The sequence below is a fragment of the Oncorhynchus clarkii genome, chromosome 26, assembly GCF_045791955.1.
Source record: "Oncorhynchus clarkii lewisi isolate Uvic-CL-2024 chromosome 26, UVic_Ocla_1.0, whole genome shotgun sequence".
NCBI lineage: Eukaryota > Metazoa > Chordata > Actinopteri > Salmoniformes > Salmonidae > Oncorhynchus > Oncorhynchus clarkii.
Genome location: NC_092172.1, coordinates 15,031,127 through 15,055,307, shown reverse-complemented (window position 1 = coordinate 15,055,307; position 24,181 = coordinate 15,031,127). Strand labels below are relative to the sequence as shown.

The window sequence follows — 24,181 nt, the reverse complement described above, 5'->3', positions numbered from 1 at the left end:
ACGTAGTAGGGGAACTGCAGACATGGCCATAAAGAGAGAGAGGGCAGGGCACTGGAGATCTGAGGTACGAAGAGGTGTGTGTCTCTGTCTCTGAAAAAAAGGGAATAATATGTAGCCATAACACAGCTAAACAAACAAATGGCCCCTGGACGTCACGGACCAGTCGATGGAACATAACTTCACAAAAAGATTCAACACCCTGGTTTTCAAGTGGTTTTAAATGAAATAAATATATTGACCTTTAGTCTCGTAAGAGACCAAGAGCATCTGTGAAAACTCTGTATGAGTTTCAATTCAGAAATCTATGCAACACTAATAATGAATGCTATCCTAAGACTTAAACAAATTACTTTATGAATTGACTGAATTTAAACGGAACTGACGTGTGTGAAAAGAAAGGTACAATGAGGGAGGTCAAAACAACAACCAGACAACTCCTCTTCCTGTCCTTCCTGTGAGCTGGTCGGCTAAATTGACTCAATTTCTGAAAGGGGAGAGAAAAACAACACATACAAGCTTAACATAATATGACACCATAAAAGGTGAGATTTATGTTAACTAAATACTGCTTGCATAGTGTAGTTAGTGGCATAAATATAGGAACAGTGTGGTAAAGTTGGTAATACTTGCTGTTTACTCATGGAATTTGTATTTCAGATCAAAAGATGAATATGACAGGCAGATATTTCGATAGCAAACTGTTTTAGGATATTTTCTAACCCAGAAACAACAGCTATACATTTGCCTCATATTAATACTTTGATCTGAAATACCAATTAACCTACATGACTATACTGTAAAAATGACCTACTTTACTTCACTGTCGCACACTTATGACACTACCTGTGATGTGGAGAAAAAAAAACGTACCATTGAATTCGGCTTCAAAAAGCAGCTGATACATTTGCTTCTCTTTGCTGAGGCAGCCTCCTCAGGGTTGGCACCAAGCTCATGGCAAAGAGGGTCCCTTCCTGTCAGGTTGGGCTGCATCCCTCTCGACGGCTTGGAGGAGCCTCTGCTGAAATGAGTTGAGTGGATCTGGGGGCTGGTACCTCTGATGACACCTGGTGTGACATTGTTCCTCTTCAATTCTCTCTCTGTTTCTATCCACGGCCACATCCTGCTCAACGAGGTCCTCAGTGGTCACTTCCGTGAGGTTCATAATAATCTCAGGTGGTCCTAGATCCAGAGGTGCTTCCTCCATTTCATCATCTTCCATAGCTGCACCGGTAGTGGTCGTACTCGTGGATGATGTTGTAGAGGGTCTCACTCCACCGGTGGTCGCATTTGTAGGTGACGTTGAGGGTCTTGATGCACCGGTGGCAACAACACTTGTGGATCCAGAAAATAAAGAATGTGGCAGAAGCGCCAAGGCTGCTGGCCTGAAGCTGCTGACCCAGACCTCTTCTTCTCTTTCTCTGCCCTTCTCTCGCTCTGATACCTGTCCCCGAGTCCTCTCCACTTCCTCCTACAGTCTTCTTCTACATAGACATGAACATGATAAGCCAAACCATTACCTAGCATAACTATAGTTATTAGATAGCTATCATGGACATGTCACCTACTGTACACATAGACACACACACAGTTATCTGACCAAATTATCAGGGGTACAGTAGTATCTACCATTTCGATTACTATTTACATAGCATACACACTCTCACTCTTTCAAACATTATTATTTGGTAAAGTTATCAGGGGTAGTAACTAGCATAATTTATTTGACTATTTCTTTCACACACACCTCATTGGCTAGGTTAGCTAGCTAGCTAACGCTAACTAGCCACATCTAGCACAAGCTCACTACTAAACTAACCTGGCAATCCTACTATCGTGGACACTTGTCTCCAAGCAGCATTGTTTTGTGTTCACGTCCCTGTAGCTGTCGGCAGTTGTGTCAAAAAAGACACGGTTTTGAGGATACTGCGAAAATGATTCTCTCCTCCATGTGTCCAACCGCATGCGACCATTTGCAAAAGGTACCTGCCTAGCTGCGCAAAATGTTATGCAGCAGTGATGCAAAACGCAGTCGGTGTGTTTGAAGCGTAAGGAAGGATCACATAATTTAATCCAGGTCATCAAGAGGGATCAGCCAATTAATTATACTTGTGAGAAAATGTTCCATAACTGCAGGTGGCAGTAAATCGCCAACCTTGACTTTATACCTGTTCAAACAACCCACTACTGGTGGCAGTATGCACCCTTTTAGTTTGTTTATCAACTCATAGAAGTAGAAGAATAAGAAAATGGAATACTTAAAACTGGAGATGCTCTCTTTATTTCAATTTATTTTAGAATAATGAATTGTGCAAAGTGCCCATATATTTTACCGCATCTGTCTGTGTTGTATACAACCCAAAGAAATGTGTCATTCATTTCTTTGTCTTTATGGTAAGGTAGTTGTGCTAACTACTTGAAATCTTACAGACAGAGGCTATTACTGTGGGCTCTCGTTCTCCGTGGCCGTCATGGGTAAGACATTTAAGCTTGTTAACCATCGCAAGGCTGCCAGCCCAGACGGTATCCCTAGCCGCGTTCTCAGAGCATGCGCACACCAGCTGGCTGGAGTGTTTAGGGACATATTCAATCTCGCCCTGTCCCAGACTGCTGTCCCCACTTGCTAAAAGAAGTCCACCATTGTTCCTGTACCCAAAAAAAGGTAACTGAACCAAATGACTATCGCCCGTAGCACTCACTTCTGCCATCATGAAGTTCTTTGAGAGGCTAGTTAAGGATAATCTCACCTCTACATTACCTAACACCGTAGACCCACTTCAATTTGCTTACCGCCCCAATAGATCCACAGACGATGCAATCGCCATCGCACTGCACACTGCCCTATCCCATCGGGACGAGGAATATCTACATCAGAATGCTGTTCATTGACTATAGTTCAGCCTTCAACGCCATAGTACCATCCAAGCTCATCATTAAGCTCGGGCCCTGGGTCTGAACCCCGCCCTGTGAAACTGGGTCCTGGACTTCCTGATGGGCTGGCCTGAGGTGGTGAAGGTAGGAAACAACACTTCCACTTTGCTGATCATCAACACAGGGGCCTCACAAGGGTGCGTGCTCAGCCTCCTCCTGTACTCCCTGTTCACCCATAACTGCGTGGCCACGCACGCCTCCAACTCAATCATCAAGTTTGCAGACGACACAACAGTAGTAGGCCTGATTACCAACAATGACGAGACAGCCTACAGGGAGGAGGGCCCTGGCGGAGTTGTGCCAGGAAAATAACCTCTCCCTCAATGTCAACAAAACGAAGGAGCTGATCGTGGAATTCAGAAAATGGCAGAGGGAGAACGCCCCTATCCACATCGACGGGACTGCAGTGGAGAAGGTGGAAAGCTTCAAGTTCCTTGGCGTACACATCACTGACAGTCTGAATTGGTCCACCCACACAGACAGTGTGATGAAGAAGGCATCAGCGCCTCTTCAACCTCAGGAGGCTGAAGAAATCTGGCTTGGCTGCTAAGACCCTCAGAAACTTTTACAGATGCACAATTTAGAGCATCCTGTTGGCTGTATCACCACCTTGTACGGCAACTGCACCGTTCGCAACCGCAGGGCTCTCCAAAGAGTGGTACGGTCTGCCCAACGCATCACAGAGGGCACACTGCTTGCCCTCCAGGACACCTACAGCACCCGATGTCACAGGAATGCCAAAAAGATCATCAAGGACATCATCCACCCAAGCCACAGCCTGTTCACCCCACTATCATCCATAAGGCAAGGTACACTAGAATGAAAAACAGCTTCTATCTCAAGGCCATCAGACTGTTAAATAGCCATCACTAGCCAGCTACCACCCAGCTACACAACCCTGCACCTTAGAGGCTGCTGCCCGATATAGATAGACATGGAATCACTGGCCACTTTAATAATGTTTACATACTGCTTTACTCATCTCATATGTATATACTGTATTCTAGTCTAATGTATTTAGTCAATGCCAATGTGAATTGTTAGAAACTACTGCACTGTTGGAGCTAGGAACACAAGCATTTCGCCACACCCGCAATTACATCTGCTAAATATGTGTATGTGACCAATACATTTGATTTGATTTGATACATACTGATAACCTTATGCCTAACCCTAACCTGGAATGAAGACCCCCAAAAATGTTTTGTGTTAAAAAAAGAAAAAAAGAAAGAAAAAATTGGTATGTCAAACCAAAACAATGTGTGCACTAAAATTACAAAAAGTTAACTCTGACAGCCCTAAAATTTATATACAGTGCCTTGCAAAAGTATTCAGACCCCTCACATTTTACTGTGTTAAAGTGGGATTAAAATGGATTTAAATATATTTTTTTGTCAGCAATCCACACAAAATACTCTGTAATGTCAAAGTGGGGGGGAAAAAGAAAAAAAATCATGACCAAAATATAGTTGTTGCATAAATATTCAGTATTCTTTGTTTAGGCAAGCCTAAATTAGTTCAGGAGTAAAAACGTGTCTTAACAAATCATATATTAAAAGGGGTTGACATGATTTTTCTATGACTAACACTTCCTCTGTCCCCATACATGGGCCTTCTGAATGGCGCAGCGGTCTAAGGCACTGCATTGAAGTGCGTCACTTCAGACCCGGGTTCGATCCCGGGCTTTATCACAACTGGCCTTGATTGGAAGTCCCATAGGGCGGTGCACAATTGGCCCAGCGTCGTCCGGGTTAGGGGAGGGTTTGGCCAGGGTAGGCAGTCATTGTAAATAAGAATTTGTTCTTAATTAACTTGCCTAATTAAATAAAAAGTTAGATAAAATAATACATAGAACATCTGCAAGGTCCCTCAGGCAAGAATTGAATTTCAAGCACAGATTCAACTACAAAGACCAGGGAGCTTTTCGAAAGCCTCATAATGAAGGGCAGTGATTGGTAGATGGGTAACAATAACAAATCAGAGATTGAATATCTCTTTAATAGTAACGCTGTGGATGATGTATTAAACCACCCAGACACATCAAAGATACGATAATCCTTGTAAACTGCAGGACAGGAATGAAACTGCTCATGGATGTTACCATGAGGCCACTGGTGCTTTCATTTATTTGCACAATGGAAAAAAAGTGATAGATAACAATACAGATAAAAAACAATAAAAAAAGAACAGTGTGCAGGTGGTGCTGGAAGCCCAAAGGCTTATATGAGAGTTAGGCAATATGGAGGAGATTACTGAGTAGATTGGTTCATCAGGCTGACCCCCAGTCTTCGCTTGAAGTTGTTGAGGGATGATGATGTTTTGGCAATGTGAAGATAACAATTCCAGAGTATGGTACTGTACCTTTGGAAAGTATTCAGACCCCTTGACTTTTTCCAGATTTTGTTATGTTACAGCCTTATTCTAAACACACAATCAACACACAATACACCATAATGACAAAGCAATAACAGGTTTTTAGAAATGTTTGAATATGCATTAAAAAACACACATTTACATAAATATTCAGACCCTTAACTCAGTACTTTGAACGTTGAAGCACCTTTGGCAGCGATTACAGCATTGAGTCTTCTTGGATGGGGAGCGTTGATGTACAGCTATTTTCAGATCTATCCAGAGATGTTTGATTGGGTTCAAGTCCAGGCTCTGGCTGGGCCACTCAAGGACATTCAGAGACTTGTCCCAAAGCCACTCCTGCGTTGTCTTGGCTGTGTGCTTAGGGTCGTTGTCCTGTTGGAAGGTGAACCTTCGACCCAGTCTGAGGTCCTGAGCGCTCTGGAGTAGGTTTTCATCAAGGATCTCTCTGTACTTTGCTCCGTTAATCTTACCCTCGATCCTGACTAGTTTCCCAGTCCCTGCCGCTGAAAAACATCCCCACAGCATGATGTTGCCACCACTATTCTTCACCATAGGGATGGTGCCAGATTTCATCCAGACGTGACGCTTGGCATTCAGGCCAAAGAGTTCAATTTTGGTTTCATCAGACCAGATAATCTTGTTTCTCATGGTCCGAGTGTCTTTAGGTGCATTTTGGCAAAATCCAAGCAGGCTGTGATGCCTTTTACGGAGGAGTGACTTCCATCTGGCCACTCTTCCATAAAGGCCTAATTGGTGGAGTGCTGCAGATGGTTGTCCTTCTGGAAGGTTCTCCCATTTCCACAGTGGAGTTTACCCCACCAACATTTAAATGCTGAAATCGCCACTGGCATTGCTTAAAATGCTAAGGTCCTATTATACAATGAGTGTTGCTGGGTTTTTTCACAGCCAACAGTTTCCCATGTATCAAGAATGGTCCACAACCCAAAGGACATCCAGCCGACTTGACACAACTATGGAAAGCATTGGAGTCAACATGGGCCAGCATCCCTGTGGAATGCTTACAACACCTTGTAGAGTCCATACCCCAATGAATTTAGGCTGTTCTGAGGGCAAAAGGAGTGAAATATACACTCTGTATTTCTGAGTGAACTAAATCTAAATGAGGCTTCCAAGCAGAGTCCTTTAGAGAAAAGTCAGACAATAGAAACCCTTCTTCTGCTCTATGCAGACCACCTTGGTTGGCTTATTTATTGCAGATCAATGCTGTCATTTTATAAGCATCAGTATGAAAATCCCTTCACATTCCTCCTCAGATCTCATAGGATTATATTACCTCTGAATTATCAACCCTTCCAGAATGAATGAAGAATGATGTTGTCGTTAAAGTCTGTATAAAGACAAACTGAAAGTTCTTTGTTGTTTTGAAATGACCTCCACAATAGATGTGGAAGAAATTAAAGAACAAACCAATGAGGGACAAAGTGTTTTTGGCAAACATCTAAGCTGCATGATATCTTTATTAAAAAACAGAGCTCCTTTAACGGTCTTCTGGAGAATCAACATCTACATCAGTTTAACTATTACACACAAAGAAAGCAGCCACACACAACTATAACAGCATTAATTTTTAAAGTGCACATTTGGACTTTCCTATTCAAACCTTTGATTAAATGGGCTGAACAGTTAAAGTACAGTTGTAAGTTTAGCAAAATCTTCAAAAGCAAATAGATAAAACATCTGTCAACAATACTGTATGTCTACATCAATGCCACATATATTTGTCATGTGAACAAAAAGTATAATGAGTGAGACAAGTAAAAACATATTGTTGTACCACACTGTGTACAGATGAAAGCCATAATCATTCCTCTTTCATTTTCAAACATGACCTGCAACAGAAACATCTGATAATGCCAATGAAAGCCAGCAGAGTAAATAACACAACAGTCAGTAAAAAGACCATTACATCTACAGAGTGGTACGAGTACCAGGGCATTCTGTAGGACTCTGTACGCAGGTGAGCAGCACCTTTGTGTCTCATGACAAACTCAATCCAGAAGAGGGCAGTGTCCAGGGGCTCCATTGGCACGTCCCTGTGTAGCCTGGAGAGTCTCTGCATGTTCGTCCTGTAGGATGGCTCATCCAGAACTTCCTGTAAGGCCTGGGAGAATATGTTTCTATCTAGTGTTGCTAAATCCACAACCATTGCTACACCCTTCACTTTCATTCTAGAAAGATTGTCAGTTTGGTCGAACACCAGAGGAAGGCCTACTATTGGAACACCGTGGTAGATCGCCTCGAAAATCCCATTTGTTCCTCCGTGAGCTACAAACAGCCTTGTCTTAGGGTGTCCTAAAAGATCATTCTGAGGCATCCAGTCAACTAGTAAGGTATTGTTGCCCAGAGTAGCTGGCCTGTCTCCTTTATACCTCCAGATTACCTTCTGAGGCAGTTGGGCAAAAGCAACAGCTATCTCATCAGCTATATCATGTGGAAGCTGCCCAATTAAAGTCCCCAAAGACATGATAATGACTCCATGTACCCCAGAACTCTGAACAAACTCCTCTAGTTCTTGGGGAAGAGGCTTGGCAGGTTTACATTGGAAGCCTCCCATATATATAACATTAGGCATGGTGGGACGAGGGAACTCAAACACAAAGTCAACTCTCATGAGCCATAAATCAGCAGCTTGAAACAATGAGAAGTAGTCGACCTCAGGACCAAAGTAACGACTAACTAAAGCAGAATAATGAGGTCCCATTGTCTGTCTGTACAGATACTGCCTGATGATATAAACAAGGAAGTTACGAACCCTCTGAAAAAAACTCATCTTGTCTGTTAACTCTGCAGCAGGAATTGGAACATAAGATAGCGGAGAGGGAGCAATAACAAAATGACCCTCACCACCTATAGTCCATCTAACATTGAAAACAAGTGGCACATTTAAATAGTGCGCCAGCACAATGCCTCCCCCATTTAATGGGTCTGTCAGAACCAAGTCATACTTGGTTTCTCTAATAGACTGCATCAACTGTTTATTTTCTAACATTTTGATTATCATCTCACACACTTTGCGGTGAATTTCAAAAAACCCGTCCTTCAACTCCATGTCCAAACTAAAACGAGTCCAAGCAGAGTTTCCCTCTCTCTTTATCTGTATTAGTCTTGACACAAATGAGCGAAAGAATTCCTCATCAGCTCCACCTGGAATATCAATTGTGATTGAACTGTAGTGAGGGGAGGTTTCCTTGATGTACCAGCTGTCTGATGGCCGTACTACTGACACACTGTGACCTCTTGAATGCAGCGCTTCAATAATGATCTTCATGTTGACCCAGTGGCTGCCGTCTTGAGGAAACACCAGGACTTTCCCACCATGGACAGCAGGAATAGAGAGGGTCAACAGGGTAACAATGAAGATACCAGGGAGACACATCTTCACTAGCTGCTTCACATAAGCATGCATCAATTTTACCTGAAATATACAAAAATAAGGTCAAATAAATCTAATAAAATTATGTTTTGACATAAGAATAATTAAAACAGGCCTATGTTTTTTTTTCTTTAGGCTACAAATAAATTCCTACACTGTCCACAATATTGATTGACCTACTTTAAAGTTTAGCCAAGTTATGTCAAAAGGTTGATTAAGTAATACAGTATAATATTTCACTCTGTCACATAAATACTTTTTTTACATGAGAAAATTTTAAAACAGGCTTGATTGTGACCGCTTAATTATATATTTTTCGCTACAAATAAGTCCCTACACTATCCACAATACTGATACTTTCAAGTTTAAACAACTTTTCATAAGAAAAGATTGATCACGTAATACAATATAATCTTTCATTCTGAGAGATCAATTATTTTCTTTTCCGATATAAATGTCTCTTGAACGTTAGGAAATAGTCAAATTCTGTAGATTTTGCCGAGGTGAAACCTATTTCACATCCTAATGTTAGACTACACGTTAACATTGTATTATATTTAGCAGTAGCTCCGAATCAACAAGCTATCGTGAGTGTGAACAAACAACGTCACGACAGAATCAATTAATGCGGACCTAATTTAATTGAAGGCTTACGTTCCGGTTTTCATCCAAACAACGTCACGACAGAATCAATTAATGCGGACCTAATTTAATTGAAGGCTTACGTTCCGGTTTTCATCCAAAGAACAAAGAATTTGAAATGAAGGCTATTTCAGAGCCCGTCTGTCTATAAATCAGTTCGAAAGTTTTTGTAATAATCTCGGAAATCAGAAAGGAAGAGGCGAAATCAGTATAGTCTCTAGACATCCGCGTTGGCTCCCACAATTTTCAAATTCTCCTGCTATTTCTGTTTTTCAAGACCGTAGACTTGTCAGCATATAGAATGGGTGGGTTCGAGCCGATCGCTTTTATCAAGTCGCTCACCACCTTTCAACGCGTATTGCGTAATGACAGGACCGGTCCGGTCCCCCCCCCCCCCCCCCCTATTTTTCATCAGCTAAAAGTTGGAGGAACAGAACATAATAGCAGTCCAAATAATAAGCCTATGCTACAAATTAAACACCATTTTTAACACATCTGGTTAGTAGGCTATATTATCAGTTCAATGTCAATAACATAGCCTAATATTTTCAATCTGATTACATTAATAAAATCACCAATGCCCTGGATGTTCTGCCGCCCTAGGCTAGACAAGAATAATTACATTTTAGCATTGGCGGAAATCCCTCGTCCTCCCCCATCCTGGGAAAAATATGATTTGCCCCCCCCCCCCCCCAATATAGCACTGGAAACATAACTGTAATTTCAATAATATCAATAATACGCAATGAAAGCACTTGTGCTGGTTATAGACACTTAATAGCGCGTTTTTAAGTTTCAAAATAATGAGACCCCCGCCCTTTGCCTCACAATGGTTTGATCCACTGCCTCCCAGCACTGAGCAATGGCACAAGATGCAGGTACTGTGCATGTGTGGGAATCTGACAGTCTGTCTGCCGTTGGTGGCTGACATCCAGTAAGTAGTTCAAACAGAGGATATGTTAGACATTTCTTTACTTCTACCACTCAATACAAGAAAACACATTTATAACCATCACCAATTTTAATTATCGCTGCATTAAATTACAGGTCACTCTCTATGTTAGCTAGTGGTTAGAAACATTAAATTACAGGTCACTCTCTATGTTAGCTAGCGGTTAGCAACATTAAATTACAGGTCACTCTCTATGTTAGCTAGCGGTTAGCAACATTAAATTACAGGTCACTCTCTATGTTAGCTAGCGGTTAGCAACATTAAATTACAGGTCACTCTCTATGTTAGCTAGCGGTTAGCAACATTAAATTGCAGGTCACTCTCTATGTTAGCTAGCGGTTAGCAACAGTTTGCTAGCTATCTACAGTAACATCAACCAGTGTTTGCAGCTATTTGAATTTGAGTCAATGAGAGAAGTTAGCAATGCAATGTAGTGTTCCTTAGCTGGCAAGGTAACAGAGGGTTCGTGTCTACCGTCTGAAAGGCATTCAATGCACGTAACTAACGTGAGGTTAATCCAGTCAATCGCACCATAGCGATGTTGTTTTGTGTTGGCAGGGTTCACACACACACAATAGCTGAATTTGCAGAGCTAGCGAGCAAACTAATGCAAACATTAACTATCAAGCTAGATAGTACCTATTCCATTTTATGTGGCGTAGTCAAAGATGGAATCTTTGCTATTGTCTGTTTATTCCAAGATCAGCATGCAGCTGTAGTGCTTCAAAGTCCCTGTGATAAGGTTAGCGATAAACTGAACTCCAAACTGAACAGAACTGCACTACACTATTTTCTACCGTTGTCTTAAATATCTGTAATGGTCTCATTGCAAAAGCTAAAATTGTCGCTAGGGGACTGACTTTGAAGTACCTGTGTGCGGATCTTGGAGTAAACTGACGATAGCAAAGATTATATAGCAAACACCACAGAAATGAGATGCCCATCTCCTACTGTAAATAACCTGCACACTGTGTGTGTAGCCAGCCAGCCAGGTAGAAAAATGAAAAAAAAGACAGACATCAGAGTATTTTTTTCAGTACACCAAAACGCAAGGTAAGAACCCTAGTAGCCTAATATCTCAAAGACTAGTTGATAAAATGCTCATAAGAAAGAAGTGAAATGGAAATGTTTCAAAATGATGTCATTAGGCAGAGCAGGCAACAGACAGCAGAGCTGGGGACAGATGGGCAGGGACAGACTGGCAGGGACTGATAGGCAGGGACAGATGGGCAGGGACAGACTGGCAGAGACAATGCCATGGATACCCCCCACTCTCAACTTAAACTGGTGACTGAACTAAGATTTGTTTAAGCCAATGGTATTGCTGGTGTGATTAATTGTGTAGTTTTTGGTACCGGTAGGTAGGAGTACGGCAAACACCTTATTTCATTTCTAGGAGACAGACTGTGAGGCAGTGAGGGTGGTGAAAGGGAAAGAGCCAGGGAGAGAGACTTCAGAGGACAGTGTCACAGCCACAGCAGGACCAGGTGTCACCCTTGTTGCCAGCTGCACCAGTATAGGGGACAGTGGCACAGCCACGGCAGGACCAGGTGTCACCCTTGTTGCCAGCTGCACCAGTATAGCGGACAGTGTCACAGCCACGGCAGGACCAGGTGTCACCCTTGTTGCCAGCTGCACCAGTATAGGGGACAGTGGCACAGCCACGGCAGGACCAGGTGTCACCCTTGTTGCCAGCTGCACCAGTATAGGGGACAGTGTCACAGCCACGGCAGGACCAGGTGTCAACCTTGTTGCCAGCAGCACCAGTATAGGGGACAGTGACACAGCCACGGCAGGACCAGGTGTCAACCTTGTTGCCAGCAGCACTAGTATAGGGGACAGTGTCACAGCCACGGCAGGTCCAGGTGTCAACCTTGTTGCCAGCAGCACTAGTATAGGGGACAGTGGCACAGCCACGGCAGGACCAGGTGTCAACCTTGTTGCCAGCAGCACTAGTATAGGTGACAGTGGCACAGCCACGGCAGGACCAGGTGTCAACCTTGTTGCCAGCAGCACCAGTATAGGGGACAGTGACACAGCCACGGCAGGACCAGGTGTCAACCTTGTTGCCAGCTGCACCAGTATAGGGGACAGTGTCACAGCCACGGCAGGACCAGGTGTCACCCTTGTTACCAGCTGCACCAGTATAGGTGACAGTGACACAGCCACGGCAGGACCAGGTGTCAACTTTGTTGCCAGCAGCACCAGTATAGGGGACAGTGGCACAGCCACGGCAGGACCAGGTGTCAACCTTGTTGCCAGCAGCACCAGTATAGGGGACAGTGGCACAGCCACGGCAGGACCAGGTGTCAACCTTGTTGCCAGCAGCATCAGTATAGGGGACAGTGGCACAGCATTGTCCAGTTACCTCAGTGATGGCACAAAACCATATCAGCCACACCCACAATTTATAGATCTGCAAACTCTTGCCAACAGAGTGTTGACCTTTCAAGAGAGATGGTTTTGTGATTTCCTCTGGCTACATTATAAATGTGTTTTAACTGTAGCCAAGGGTTTTCAAGCCAACCATCTTTTGGCCAAAGAGCCTTCATTAGTGCAGGATTTAGGAAGTGGAGAAAAGCCATTGTAAAATTCACAGCCCATCAAAACTGCCAAACCCACCGCCACTTTGTAACTGTAACAGCACACCAGCTAAATCTAATCAGTGTCCAGTTATCCAGCGCGTGGGGTAAACAGCAGAAATGACGAAAGCTACCTTGCACTGTATGAGAAAGCAACGGCATTGATTGACTCCAATGAATCCATTGAGACACACTCAAGACGATTTGCTGGCAAAGCAGTGGATCACTATAGGGCATAATTCTTTTAAGTGTTGCATGGTGTGCAGGTTCAGTTTGGTGACCATTTTGACGAGGACAGTCTAAATGTCCTGCAAAAGTTGGAAAGAGCGCTTCTTACGGGGGAGTTGGATGAGTCTCTAGATTAGTACCCTAAGTTGAACATAGATTCTCTTTCAGTGAAGTTGCCTCTCTTTTGCAACAAATACCCCTATAGCAGCCGTGGAGAGGCAGCAGAGGTCCTCAGGAGGCTTCCAGTGGAGGTGCGGGGGTTGGTTGACCAAGTTGAGGTGCTGATCAGAATTTGGTTTGTGGTGCCAGTGTCTTCATGTGAGGCTGAGAGGAGTTTAAGTGCACTCCATAGTTTAAAGACTTGGTTACGGGCCAGCATGGGCCAAGAGAGACTGAACGGTGTAGTTGTCTGTAATGTACATAAAGACAGGCTGGACAGTCAAGAGGGAAAATATCTGCCAGCAATTTGTTGGATCATTGAAACCCACAAACATATGTTTGATTCTTTTGTTCAGTAGTGTGTATAGTAGTGGTTCTCAACCTTTTTTGGGTACAGGAACCCCTGCATATTTTGAGGCAAGGTTTTGAGCGGTCCTCGAGACCTCCACCCCCTCTATATTATATGTAAAGTTACTGGAATCCTTGTGGTGCTGAATACATTCACATTTTTATTTCACGAACCCCTTTCAATTACACCAGGGACCCCTAGGGGTCCACGGACCACTGTTTCAGAACCCTTGTTGTATAGTAAGATATTTGTTATTTTGTTTAGTGGTTTTTAGTACATGACAGTACACTTACTAATTATTTATTTTGTTATTTTATTTCAAATTGCAGACTTTGTGTGACATACTTGTCCATAGCTGCTGTTTGAAGAGTTGAGACACTGACTGAACAATAAATACATATTTTTGAAGGATATTTTGGTTGATTTATTTGGGTTATTCCTTGAAGTAGTTATTTCGCTTTTATAATTGTTCTTATTTGTAGCTTTTTGTTCTTTTCAAGCTATTGTAGTAGACTCAGGACAGTAGCACATATTTAATGACTATATAAATGTATCAGAAAAAGTCAAATAAAAAGGTCAATTCAATACGGATACCAACTAAGTTGTCCTTCTGGAAGGTTCTCCCATGGCACTTTCAAAAGTTACTTTTCCTACCCAGATGCAGAAAACTGTAAGCTTCAACTGCTGGCTACTCATCCGTTGTACAGTGGCTTGCAAAAGTATTCACCCCCCTTGACATTTTTCCTATTTTGCTGTCTTACAACCTGGAATTAAAATAGATTTTTGGTGAGGGTTCGTATCATTTGAAGATGCAAAATATTTTTTATTGTGAAGCAAACAAGAAATAAGACAAAAAAACTGAAAACTTGAGCGTGCATAACTATGCACCCCCCAAAGTCAATACTTTGTAGAGACACCTTTAGCAACAATTACAGCTGCAAGTCTCTTAGGGTTTGTCTCTGTAAGTTTGGCACATCTAGCCACTGTGATTTTTGCCCATTCGTCAAGGCAAAACTGCTCTAGCTCCTTCAAGTTGGATGGGTTCCAACTTTATGATGGTTCTCAATGGAGATTATTTTAGATGAGATCACACCATGTTCATTGTATTTATGAAAACTGCACCCATATACAGTGTACAGTACCATTGCCACCTATTGGCCTTTCTTGGTATTGCTGCCACAAAGAAACACAGTGGGAAAAATAGTTAAGCCCGCACAAAGAGCAGGCGAGCCTACCGGCTTAAAGAGCCCAACTAATCAACCTCAACAAGGAACAGGTGAAACTAAACAGACAAAACAAACAGAAAAGGGAAAAGGGATCGGTGGCAGCTAGTAGGCCGGTGACGACGACCGCCGAGCACCACCCGAACAGGGAGAGGAGCCACCTTCGGTAGGAGTCGTGACAGGATGGAGAAAAGCCTTATTCTAAAATGGATTAAATATAATAAATACTCAGCAAGCTACACAAAATACCCCATAATAACAAAGTGAAAACAGGTTTTTAGAAATGTTTGCTAACTTATTAACACTAAAAAACAGAAATACCTTATTCACATAAGAATTCATACCCTTTGCTGTGAGACTCAAAATTGAGCTCAGGTGCATCTTATTTCCATTAATCATCCTTGAGAGCTCCATCATTCTTAAATGGAAGAAGTTTAGAACCACCAAGACACTTCCTAGAGCTGGCCGCCCGGCCAAACTGAGCAATCGGGGGAGAAGGGCCTTGGTCAGGGAGGTGACCAAGAACCCGATGGTCGCTCTGACAAAGCTCTAGAGTTCCTCTGTTGAGATGGGAGATACAACAAATTGGAATTTGTAACATATCATACGGTTACAAACTTGTAATATATTGGACAAATTCGTAACATATCATCCGAATTGGAATTCATAACATATCATACGAAATGGATGATGGACATCCACAAATGAATGCATGCCATACAAAACGTAACATATCATACTAAATGGACTGTCTTGGATTTATGTACAGAATAATACAACATGCTCTGAGACCAGGTTGCAGCCTGGGAAATCCCATAACTGGTGCAACATCACTGGAACATTGCTAATGTGGAAATCAACCCGTCTGCCTAGGATGACTAAAATGATCCTGAATTAATCGTGAATATTGATGAGTAAGAAAGTTACACAGGGTCAAAGATCATACCTCCAGACATGCTAACCAATAACAGTGGAGGTCAGCATGTTTTAAGCATAAAGTATGTTATGTTGAACTGGGTGAATAGAATGTGAATAAGTCATCCATTATGCTGTAATAGAAATAAAGTGTAGCTCCCTAATCTTAAACTGCATCAATGATTGCCAATATAGAACTAACTCGTGTTTAAATCTACCCCACATGATAGGGAGAATTGGATAAATTGGAATCTTGCCAAATAGATAACATAATGCATAGTGGGAGGGAGCTTACACACAAAGTCATCTCTCATGAGCCATAGATCAGCCCCCTGTAATAACTCATAGAAGTCCAAACCTGGTTGGAAAAACTCATCACAAACAGCCTGGTAATGTGGCTGGAGAGTCAACCTGTCATAAACAGTAAATAGCAAATAGAAAAACATATTCTTACTCTCTCTCTGTGAAAGTCATTTTGTCTGAGTGCCCTGATAAAGTTATTGAAATGTACGGCATTGGTGATGGCGCAAAAGTTAAATGTCCCTCTCCACTGGTTATCCACCATACATTGTAGACTCAATTGTTTGACAGACCTTGTAACTATGAACAGAAAATCTCTCAATAAGAGAGAGAGTTCAGTAAACTCATCTGAGTGAATCAATGTTCGTTCCTGTGTTTGGACTTTCACCTTCATGTTGTTTTTAGACTCTCATAAGAATGTTACATATGAACTACATGTTCACTCATTCTCCAATCTAATGTGTTCCTGGATATGTATGGATTTGACATAAAAGGCACAGGTAGATGAGCTGGTTAAGAAGTTTCAAAGTTGGCTATTCTACAGAAACAGATGGTGTCTTTCTCTAAGCAGTAAGAAGCAGATCATTAGTCATCCTTTGATCTGTTCTTGATTATGGTTATATTATTTATCAAAGTGCAGCTGCTACTACTCTTAAACCTTCAGATGCCATATACCATAGTGGGCTTTGTTTTGTTACAGGTGACAGTTTTGATACTCATCCCTGTATCCTGTATCACAAGGTTGGCTGAACGTCGCTAAAGACCCGTAGATCTCTACATTACTCCCTTTATATTTACAAAGCCCTACTTCATAAACTTCCATCTTATCTAACTTCGCTGTTGAAGAATAGACACCTGAGTTGCCTAACCCGTTCACAGGATTGGTTAACTGTTGAGGTTCCTAGGGTTTCCAAAGCTAGGTAAATCTGCTTTTAGTTTTAATGAACCATATTGAATGCACCATTTGCAAATGTATAACGTTTAATACAGAGATTGTTTCTCTCTATATCAATTACTTTCTTTATGATTGGCTTTACAAATTCCTCATCCATAGCATCAGTGACAGGTATTGTAAAATCACTGTAGTAGGATGACTCTTGTTTGATGTACCAACTTTTTGTCGTTCGTACCACTCTGACTGTGTGTCCCTGAGAGTGAAGAGCCTTGATCAGAATGTCCATGTTAACCCATTGACTTCCCTCCCTGGGAAAGACCAGCAACATCCCACCATGGCAAACTGAACCACACACAATTAAAACAATTATGAATAGGCACAAAGTCATGTTTCCAATGTATGTTATCATTTATCTGAAGTATAAACAAACAGAGCTAGGAAATCATATTCAGTTTGTATGACACGTTGAACGGATTTTGACATATAGTCAGTTAGCTGACTATATATTCTCATTTATGCACAAGCATTTCGCTACACCCGCGATAATATCTGCTAAATATGCGCATGTGAACAATAAATACAGTTTGATGTGATACAAATCATGAAAGACCATGAAAGCTGTTCTCAATAGGGCGTAATTAATTCTCTATAGGGTTTTGAGAGATTGAGACAATGAAGATGAAACTTTATTCTTCATTTAGATTCACATTTGATACAGTATGTAAACAATATCTCACAATACATTACATCCTTGCCTATGAACATTAACTTAACGTAATTATAATTAGCTTATTCATTCTGGTGTTAAGATGTAGTGAAATGTTACTTACATGTCAAATGTGTAGCTCACTTTGGCTTTTGTGTGGCTTGTTGGTTTATAGGGGTTAAGTAAAGGTCAAAGTACTGCTTTTATCATTTCCTTTCCATTTGTTAAAGTCACAGTGATGGTTACTCAAAACTCAGTGAGTGAACATGATTATAATATGGATGTATGTTATTACGATGGATGTATGATATTAAAATATTGTTTAACATAGCAGACACATTTCACAATGTCATACAACAAGATCTTCTGGTCCAAACATGTCAATGAAACCCTCTCGGAATTGCCTGTATAGAACTGCCTGATGCTTTTTCTACCCCACACGATAGGGAGAATTGTAACCCTCCCATAAATTGGAACCCTCTATAGATACAACTAGGCATGGTGGGACGAGGGAACTCAAACACAAAGTCAACTCTCATGAGTCAAAGACCAGCCCCCTGTAATAACTCATTGAATTCCACACCTGGTTGGACAAACCCATTACAAACATCTTGGTAATGTGGCTGAATTAAAAATCTACCCTGAGCTTCCCAATGAAAATAGAAAAGCATATTCTTTACTCGATCTTTATTCTACCTGTGAAAGTCATTTTTTTGTGAGAGCAATGATCCAGTCATTGGAATATAAGACATGGGGGATGGTGCAAGGGTGAAATGTCCCTCTCCACTTGTTATCTACCATACATTTTAGACTAGAGGTAGCTGAAGATAATGAGCCACCAAAATACCAGTCCCCCATGCTGGGTGTCATGCCCTGGCCTTAGTTATCTTTGTTTTCTTTTTTCTTTTGGTTAGGTCAGGCTGGGACATCGGGAATTACGTGTTTTGTCTGGTCTAGGGTTTTTTGTATGTTTATGGGGCTGTTTCTTTTCTAGGTAGTTTGTAGGTCTATGGTTGCCTAGATTGGTTCTCAATTAGAGGCAGCTGTCTATCGTTGTCTCTGACTGGGAACCATATTTAGGCAGCCATATTCTGTGGGTACTTTGTGGGTGTTTGTCTTCTGTCTTTGTGTCATTGCACCAGATAGGACTGGTTTTACATTTGTTGTTTTGTATTTTGTAGTGTTCTCATGTATGGTCTTTATTAAACATGTTGAACTCTAACCACGCTGCTTTTTGGTCCTCCTCTCCTTCAGCAGAAGAAAGCCGTTACACTGGGTCAGTAAGCACCATGTCTAACTGGCTCTCCTCTAGGGATAGGATATCACTTCTTATTTTTTTAACTAGGCAAGTCAGTTAAGAAAAAATTCTCATTTACAATGACGGCCTACCCTAGCACAATTGTGCACCAGCCTATGGGAATCCTTATCCCAGCCAGATGTGATACAGCCTGGATTTGAACCAGGGACTATAGTGACACCTCTTGCCCTGAGATGCAGTGCCTTAGAACGCTGCACCACTCAGGAGCCCACTTAAGTGCACAAAACATTAGAAACACCTGGTGATTCCTTGACAAAGACTGACCAGGTGAATCGAGGTGAAAGCTATGATCCACTATTGATGTAATTTGTTAAATTCACTTCAATCAGTGTAGATGTAGGCAGGTCAAATAAGGACTTTGAAGCCTTGAGAGAATTGAGACATGGATTGTGTATGTGTGCCATTCATAGGGTGAATGGGCAAGACAAAAGATTTAAGCGCCTTTGAACGGGGTATGGTAGTAGGATTCGGGTGCCCCGGTTTGAGTGTCATCTATAACTTACATATCTGAATTGTGAATTTTGTCGGGTCGCCCAAAAAGTGACATATTACAGCTGGGATTTTCACGCTCAACAGTTTGTTTCAAGAATGGTCCCCCATCCAAAGGACATGCAGCCAACTTGACACAACTGTGGGAAGCACTGGGGTCAACATGGACGAGCATCCCTGTGGAATGCTTTCGACACCTTGTAGAGTCCATCCCCTGACAAATTGAGGCTATTCTGAGGACAAAATGGTAACTCAATATTAGGAAGGTGTTTTGTACAGGACTGTGTTTGTTAGTGACATAGGTTGTTGCAATTGTTCATTCACTTCCAGGCCTGTAGCCTTTACGAAGTGAGTGCCTAAGTGTTATCATTTAATTAAGATTAAACACTTTATGACAATACATTACATATATGTTATGGCCTTTCTTTGAGAAACTTTGAGTTTCTCCCTAACGCAGGTATTATAATAGAACTGTAGTAGGACGACTCTTGTTTGATGTACCAACTTTTTGTTGGTGTGTCCCTGAGAGTGAAGAGCATTGATCAGAATGTCCATGTTAACCCAGTGACTTCCATCCCCGGGAAAGACCAGCAACATCCCACCATGGCAAACTGAAACACACGTAATCAACATAATTATAAATAGGCACAAAGTCATGTTTCCAATGTATGTTATCATTTATCTGAAGTATAAACAAACAGAGCTAGGAAATCATATTCAGTTTGTATGACACGTTGAACGGATATTGACATATAGTCAGTTAGCTGACTATATATTCTCATTTATGTACAAGCATTTCGATACACCCGCGAAAATATCTGCTAAATATGCGTATGCGACCATTGATGTGATACAAATCATGAAAGACCATGAAAGCTGTTCTCAATATGGCGTAATTAATTCTCTATAGGGTTTTGAGATTGAGACAATGAAGATGAAACTCTATTCTTCATTTAGATTCACATTTGATACAGTATGTAAACAATATCTCACAATACATTACATCCTTGCCTATGAACATTAACTTAACGTAATTATAATTAGCTTATTCAGTCTGGAGGTAAGATGTAGTGAAATGTTACTTACATGTAAAATATGTAGCTCACTTTGGCTTTTGTGTGGAATGTTGGTTTATAAGCGTTAAGTAAATGTCAAAGTACTGCTTTTATGAGAACCTTTCCATTTGTTAAATTTACCAATGATTTTAGGCTTTTCTGAGGGCAAAAGGAGGGAAATATACTCTCTGTATTTCTAAGTGACCAAAAAACTAAGTGAGGCTTCCAAGCAGATTATTCCTCAAACCAGGACGGCAACTACGTCCATTTCTGTTGGTAAGTTTCATGCCCTCTAGGTGTTTAATTTTATTGGTCCCTGATCTGACTTTTTCCTTTCAAACATACTGTATCATGGCATATCAAACGTTTGTTGCCGTGCCATAGGCCGGTCTAGTACCATCTACCCACAGCACATACAGTGGGGAGAACAAGTATTTTATACACTGCCGGTTTTGCAGGTTTTCCTACTTACAAAGCATGTAGAGGTCTGTAATTTTTATCATAGGTACACTTCAACTGTGAGAGACAGAATCTAAAACAAAAATCCAGAAAATCACATTGTATGATTTTTAAGTAATTCATTTGCATTTTATTGCATGACCTAAGTATTTGATACATCAGAAAGGCAGACCTTAATATTTGGTACAGAAACCTACCAATTTTTTCAGCTCCAAGGGCCAGTACATCAAGAGCCAGACTAGTGCAACATTTTGGGTCAGTCACAGAGGAGGAAGAATCAGGTATTGATGAGATATTGAATATATTAATCTATACAATTTCTTGTTATTCAGTGGCCTTGTAATTAATTTATTCTATTTTTATTAAATCTGTCATGTGTAGTTGAAACAATAACAAAGCACACTCCCCTCCCCTGTTTTGGTTAAAAGCTGAGTGATGGCGTTGGCGAAATGTAACCACTTTCAATTTATTGACAGAGCTATTATTGCAATAACTTACCATCAATGTTATTAAAATAATAGGTTTAACCATATATCATTAATATAAATCCAAAAATGGCTTTATCAACTTCTGAATGTCCCTTGAAGTCTAATCCTTTCCTTTTTTGCATATCTTATTTTAGAGAGGAGGACCAGTGGATTGGAATCCACTCCAGTTTTAAACATTGATGAAGAAATAGGTATGTTTAAATTGTTTTACTTTCAAAATTGGGGTCATCTTGGTGTTACTGAATTATACTGCACTTCATCTTTATTTTGACAGCGATGTAACATTTTAGATGTGTCTCAAGTCTCCAGAATTTCGGATTTGAGATCAAATGTTTGATATGAGGTTACAGTACAGAATGTCACCTTTTATGTCAGGGTATTTTCAGACATTTCTGATTTACCGTTTCGAAATGAAAGCACTTGTCAAGTTTTATTAGTCGTATGTACAGGATACTGATGGTAACACGATCCAACGAAATGCTTACTTGCAGGTTGTGTCACGTTCGTCATAAAGAGGAGACCAAAGCGCAGCGTGATTAGAATACATAGTATATATTTTAATAAAGACGGACACTAAACAAACTACAAAACAACAAAACGAAAGTGAAGCTATACTATAAATGTGCATACACAGGCAACTAGACATAGACAATAACCCACGAAATACCCAAAGAAGATGGCTGCCTAAATATTGTTCCCAATCAGAGACAACGATAAACACCTGCCTCTAATTGAGAACCAATCTAGGCAACCATAGACATATATAAACACCTGCATGATAAACAACCCCATAAACCTACAAAACCCCTAGACAGTACAAAAATACATACATCACCCATGTCACCCCCTGACCTAACCAAAACAATAAAGAAAACAAAGAATACTCAGGTCTGGGCGTGACAGGTTGCTTCTCGACAAAGCAATTGAAAATGCATAGAGTATAGAGACTAATTCAACATTTTAGCATCACTGTCCAAATACTTCTGTAGGGGAGTGCAATAACAACATCCAAATACTTATGTAGGGGAGTGCAATAACAACATCCAAATACTTATGTAGGGGAGGGCAATAACAGCATCCAAATAGTTATGTAGGGGAAGGCAATAACAACATCCAAATACTTCTGTAGGGGAGTGCAATAACAACATCCAAATACTTCTGTAGGGGAGTGCAATAACAACATCCAAATAGTTCTGTAGGGGAGTGCAATAACAACATCCAAATACTTCTGTAGGGGAGGGCAATAACAGCATCCAAATAGTTATGTAGGGGAGTGCAATAACAACATCCAAATACTTCTGTAGGGGAGTGCAATAACAACATCCAAATACTTCTGTAGGGGAGTGCAATAACAACATCCAAATACTTCTGTAGGGGAGTGCAATAACAACATCCAAATACTTCTGTAGGGGAGGGCAATAACAACATCCAAATACTTCTGTGGTGGAGGGCAATAACAACATCCAAATACTTCTGTGATGGAGGGCAATAACAACATCCAAATACTTCTGTAGGGGAGTGCAATAACAACATCCAAATACTTCTGTAGGGGAGTGCAATAACAACATCCAAATACTTCTGTAGGCGAGGGCAATAACAACATCCAAATACTTCTGTAGGAGAGTGCAATAACAACATCCAAATACTTCTGTAGGGGAGTGCAATAACAACATCCAAATAGTTCTGCAGGGTAGTGTAATAACAACATCCATATACTTCTGTAGGGGAGTGTAATAACAACATCCAAATACTTCTGTAGGCGAGGGCAATAACAACATCCAAATACTTCTGTAGGAGAGTGCAATAACAACATCCAAATACTTCTGTAGGGGAGTGCAATAACAACATCCAAATACTTCTGTAGGGGAGTGCAATAACAACATCCAAATAGTTCTGTAGGGGAGTGCAATAACAACATCCAAATACTTCTGTAGGGGAGGGCAATAACAGCATCCAAATAGTTATGTAGGGGAGTGCAATAACAACATCCAAATACTTCTGTAGGGGAGTGCAATAACAACATCCAAATACTTCTGTAGGGGAGTGCAATAACAACATCCAAATACTTCTGTAGGGGAGTGCAATAACAACATCCAAATACTTCTGTAGGGGAGGGCAATAACAACATCCAAATACTTCTGTGGTGGAGGGCAATAACAACATCCAAATACTTCTGTGGTGGAGGGCAATAACAACATCCAAATACTTCTGTAGGGGAGTGCAATAACAACATCCAAATACTTCTGTAGGGGAGTGCAATAACAACATCCAAATACTTCTGTAGGCGAGGGCAATAACAACATCCAAATACTTCTGTAGGAGAGTGCAATAACAACATCCAAATACTTCTGTAGGGGAGTGCAATAACAACATCCAAATAGTTCTGCAGGGTAGTGTAATAACAACATCCATATACTTCTGTAGGGGAGTGTAATAACAACATCCAAATACTTCTGTAGGCGAGGGCAATAACAACATCCAAATACTTCTGTAGGAGAGTGCAATAACAACATCCAAATACTTCTGTAGGAGAGTGCAATAACAACATCCATATAGTTCTGTAGGGGAGTGCAATAACAACATCCAAATAGTTCTGTAGGGGAGTGTAATAACAACATCCATATACTTCTGTAGGGGAGTGTAATAACAACATCCAAATACTTCTGTAGGGGAGTGTAATAACAACATCCAAATACTTCTGTAGGGGAGTGTAATAACAACAT

At 41.1% G+C, this 24,181-nt stretch overlaps 1 protein-coding gene and 1 pseudogene across 8 annotated transcripts; both read right to left on the bottom strand.

Annotated features, from left to right (window-relative positions):
- Positions 1 to 467: 467 nt before the first annotated feature.
- LOC139384552 (uncharacterized) lies at positions 468 to 1,948 on the bottom strand (annotated as a pseudogene).
- Positions 1,949 to 6,749: 4,801 nt separating this feature from the next.
- LOC139384376 (UDP-glucuronosyltransferase 2C1-like) lies at positions 6,750 to 17,792 on the bottom strand. Of its 8 annotated transcripts, XM_071129117.1 has the most exons (3): positions 17,179 to 17,753; positions 15,178 to 15,393; positions 6,750 to 8,740 (listed from the first exon to the last, which is right to left on the bottom strand). In XM_071129117.1, the coding sequence occupies exon 3, from the start codon at positions 8,729 to 8,731 to the stop codon at positions 7,127 to 7,129; it is 1,605 nt and encodes a 534-aa protein (XP_070985218.1). In that variant the 5' UTR covers positions 8,732 to 8,740; positions 15,178 to 15,393; positions 17,179 to 17,753; the 3' UTR covers positions 6,750 to 7,126. The 8 variants fall into 8 exon arrangements, with proteins under 8 accessions (XP_070985218.1, XP_070985221.1, XP_070985215.1 ...); XM_071129120.1 differs by lacking the exons at positions 15,178 to 15,393; positions 17,179 to 17,753 and adding an exon at positions 17,774 to 17,792; XM_071129114.1 differs by lacking the exon at positions 15,178 to 15,393 and having other exon boundaries at positions 17,179 to 17,754.
- Positions 17,793 to 24,181: the final 6,389 nt, after the last annotated feature.

What these genes read in the sequence shown, in the direction of transcription:
- LOC139384376 (XM_071129114.1), bottom strand. Translation starts at nt 17,352, where the DNA reads ATGATAACATACATTGGAAACATGACTTTGTGCCTATTCATAATTGTT. An exon ending in AGGGACACACAGTCAGAGTG is followed by an intron (nt 8,741 to 17,178) that starts GTACGAACGACA and finishes TGTATATTTCAG; the next exon opens with GTAAAATTGATGCATGCTTA.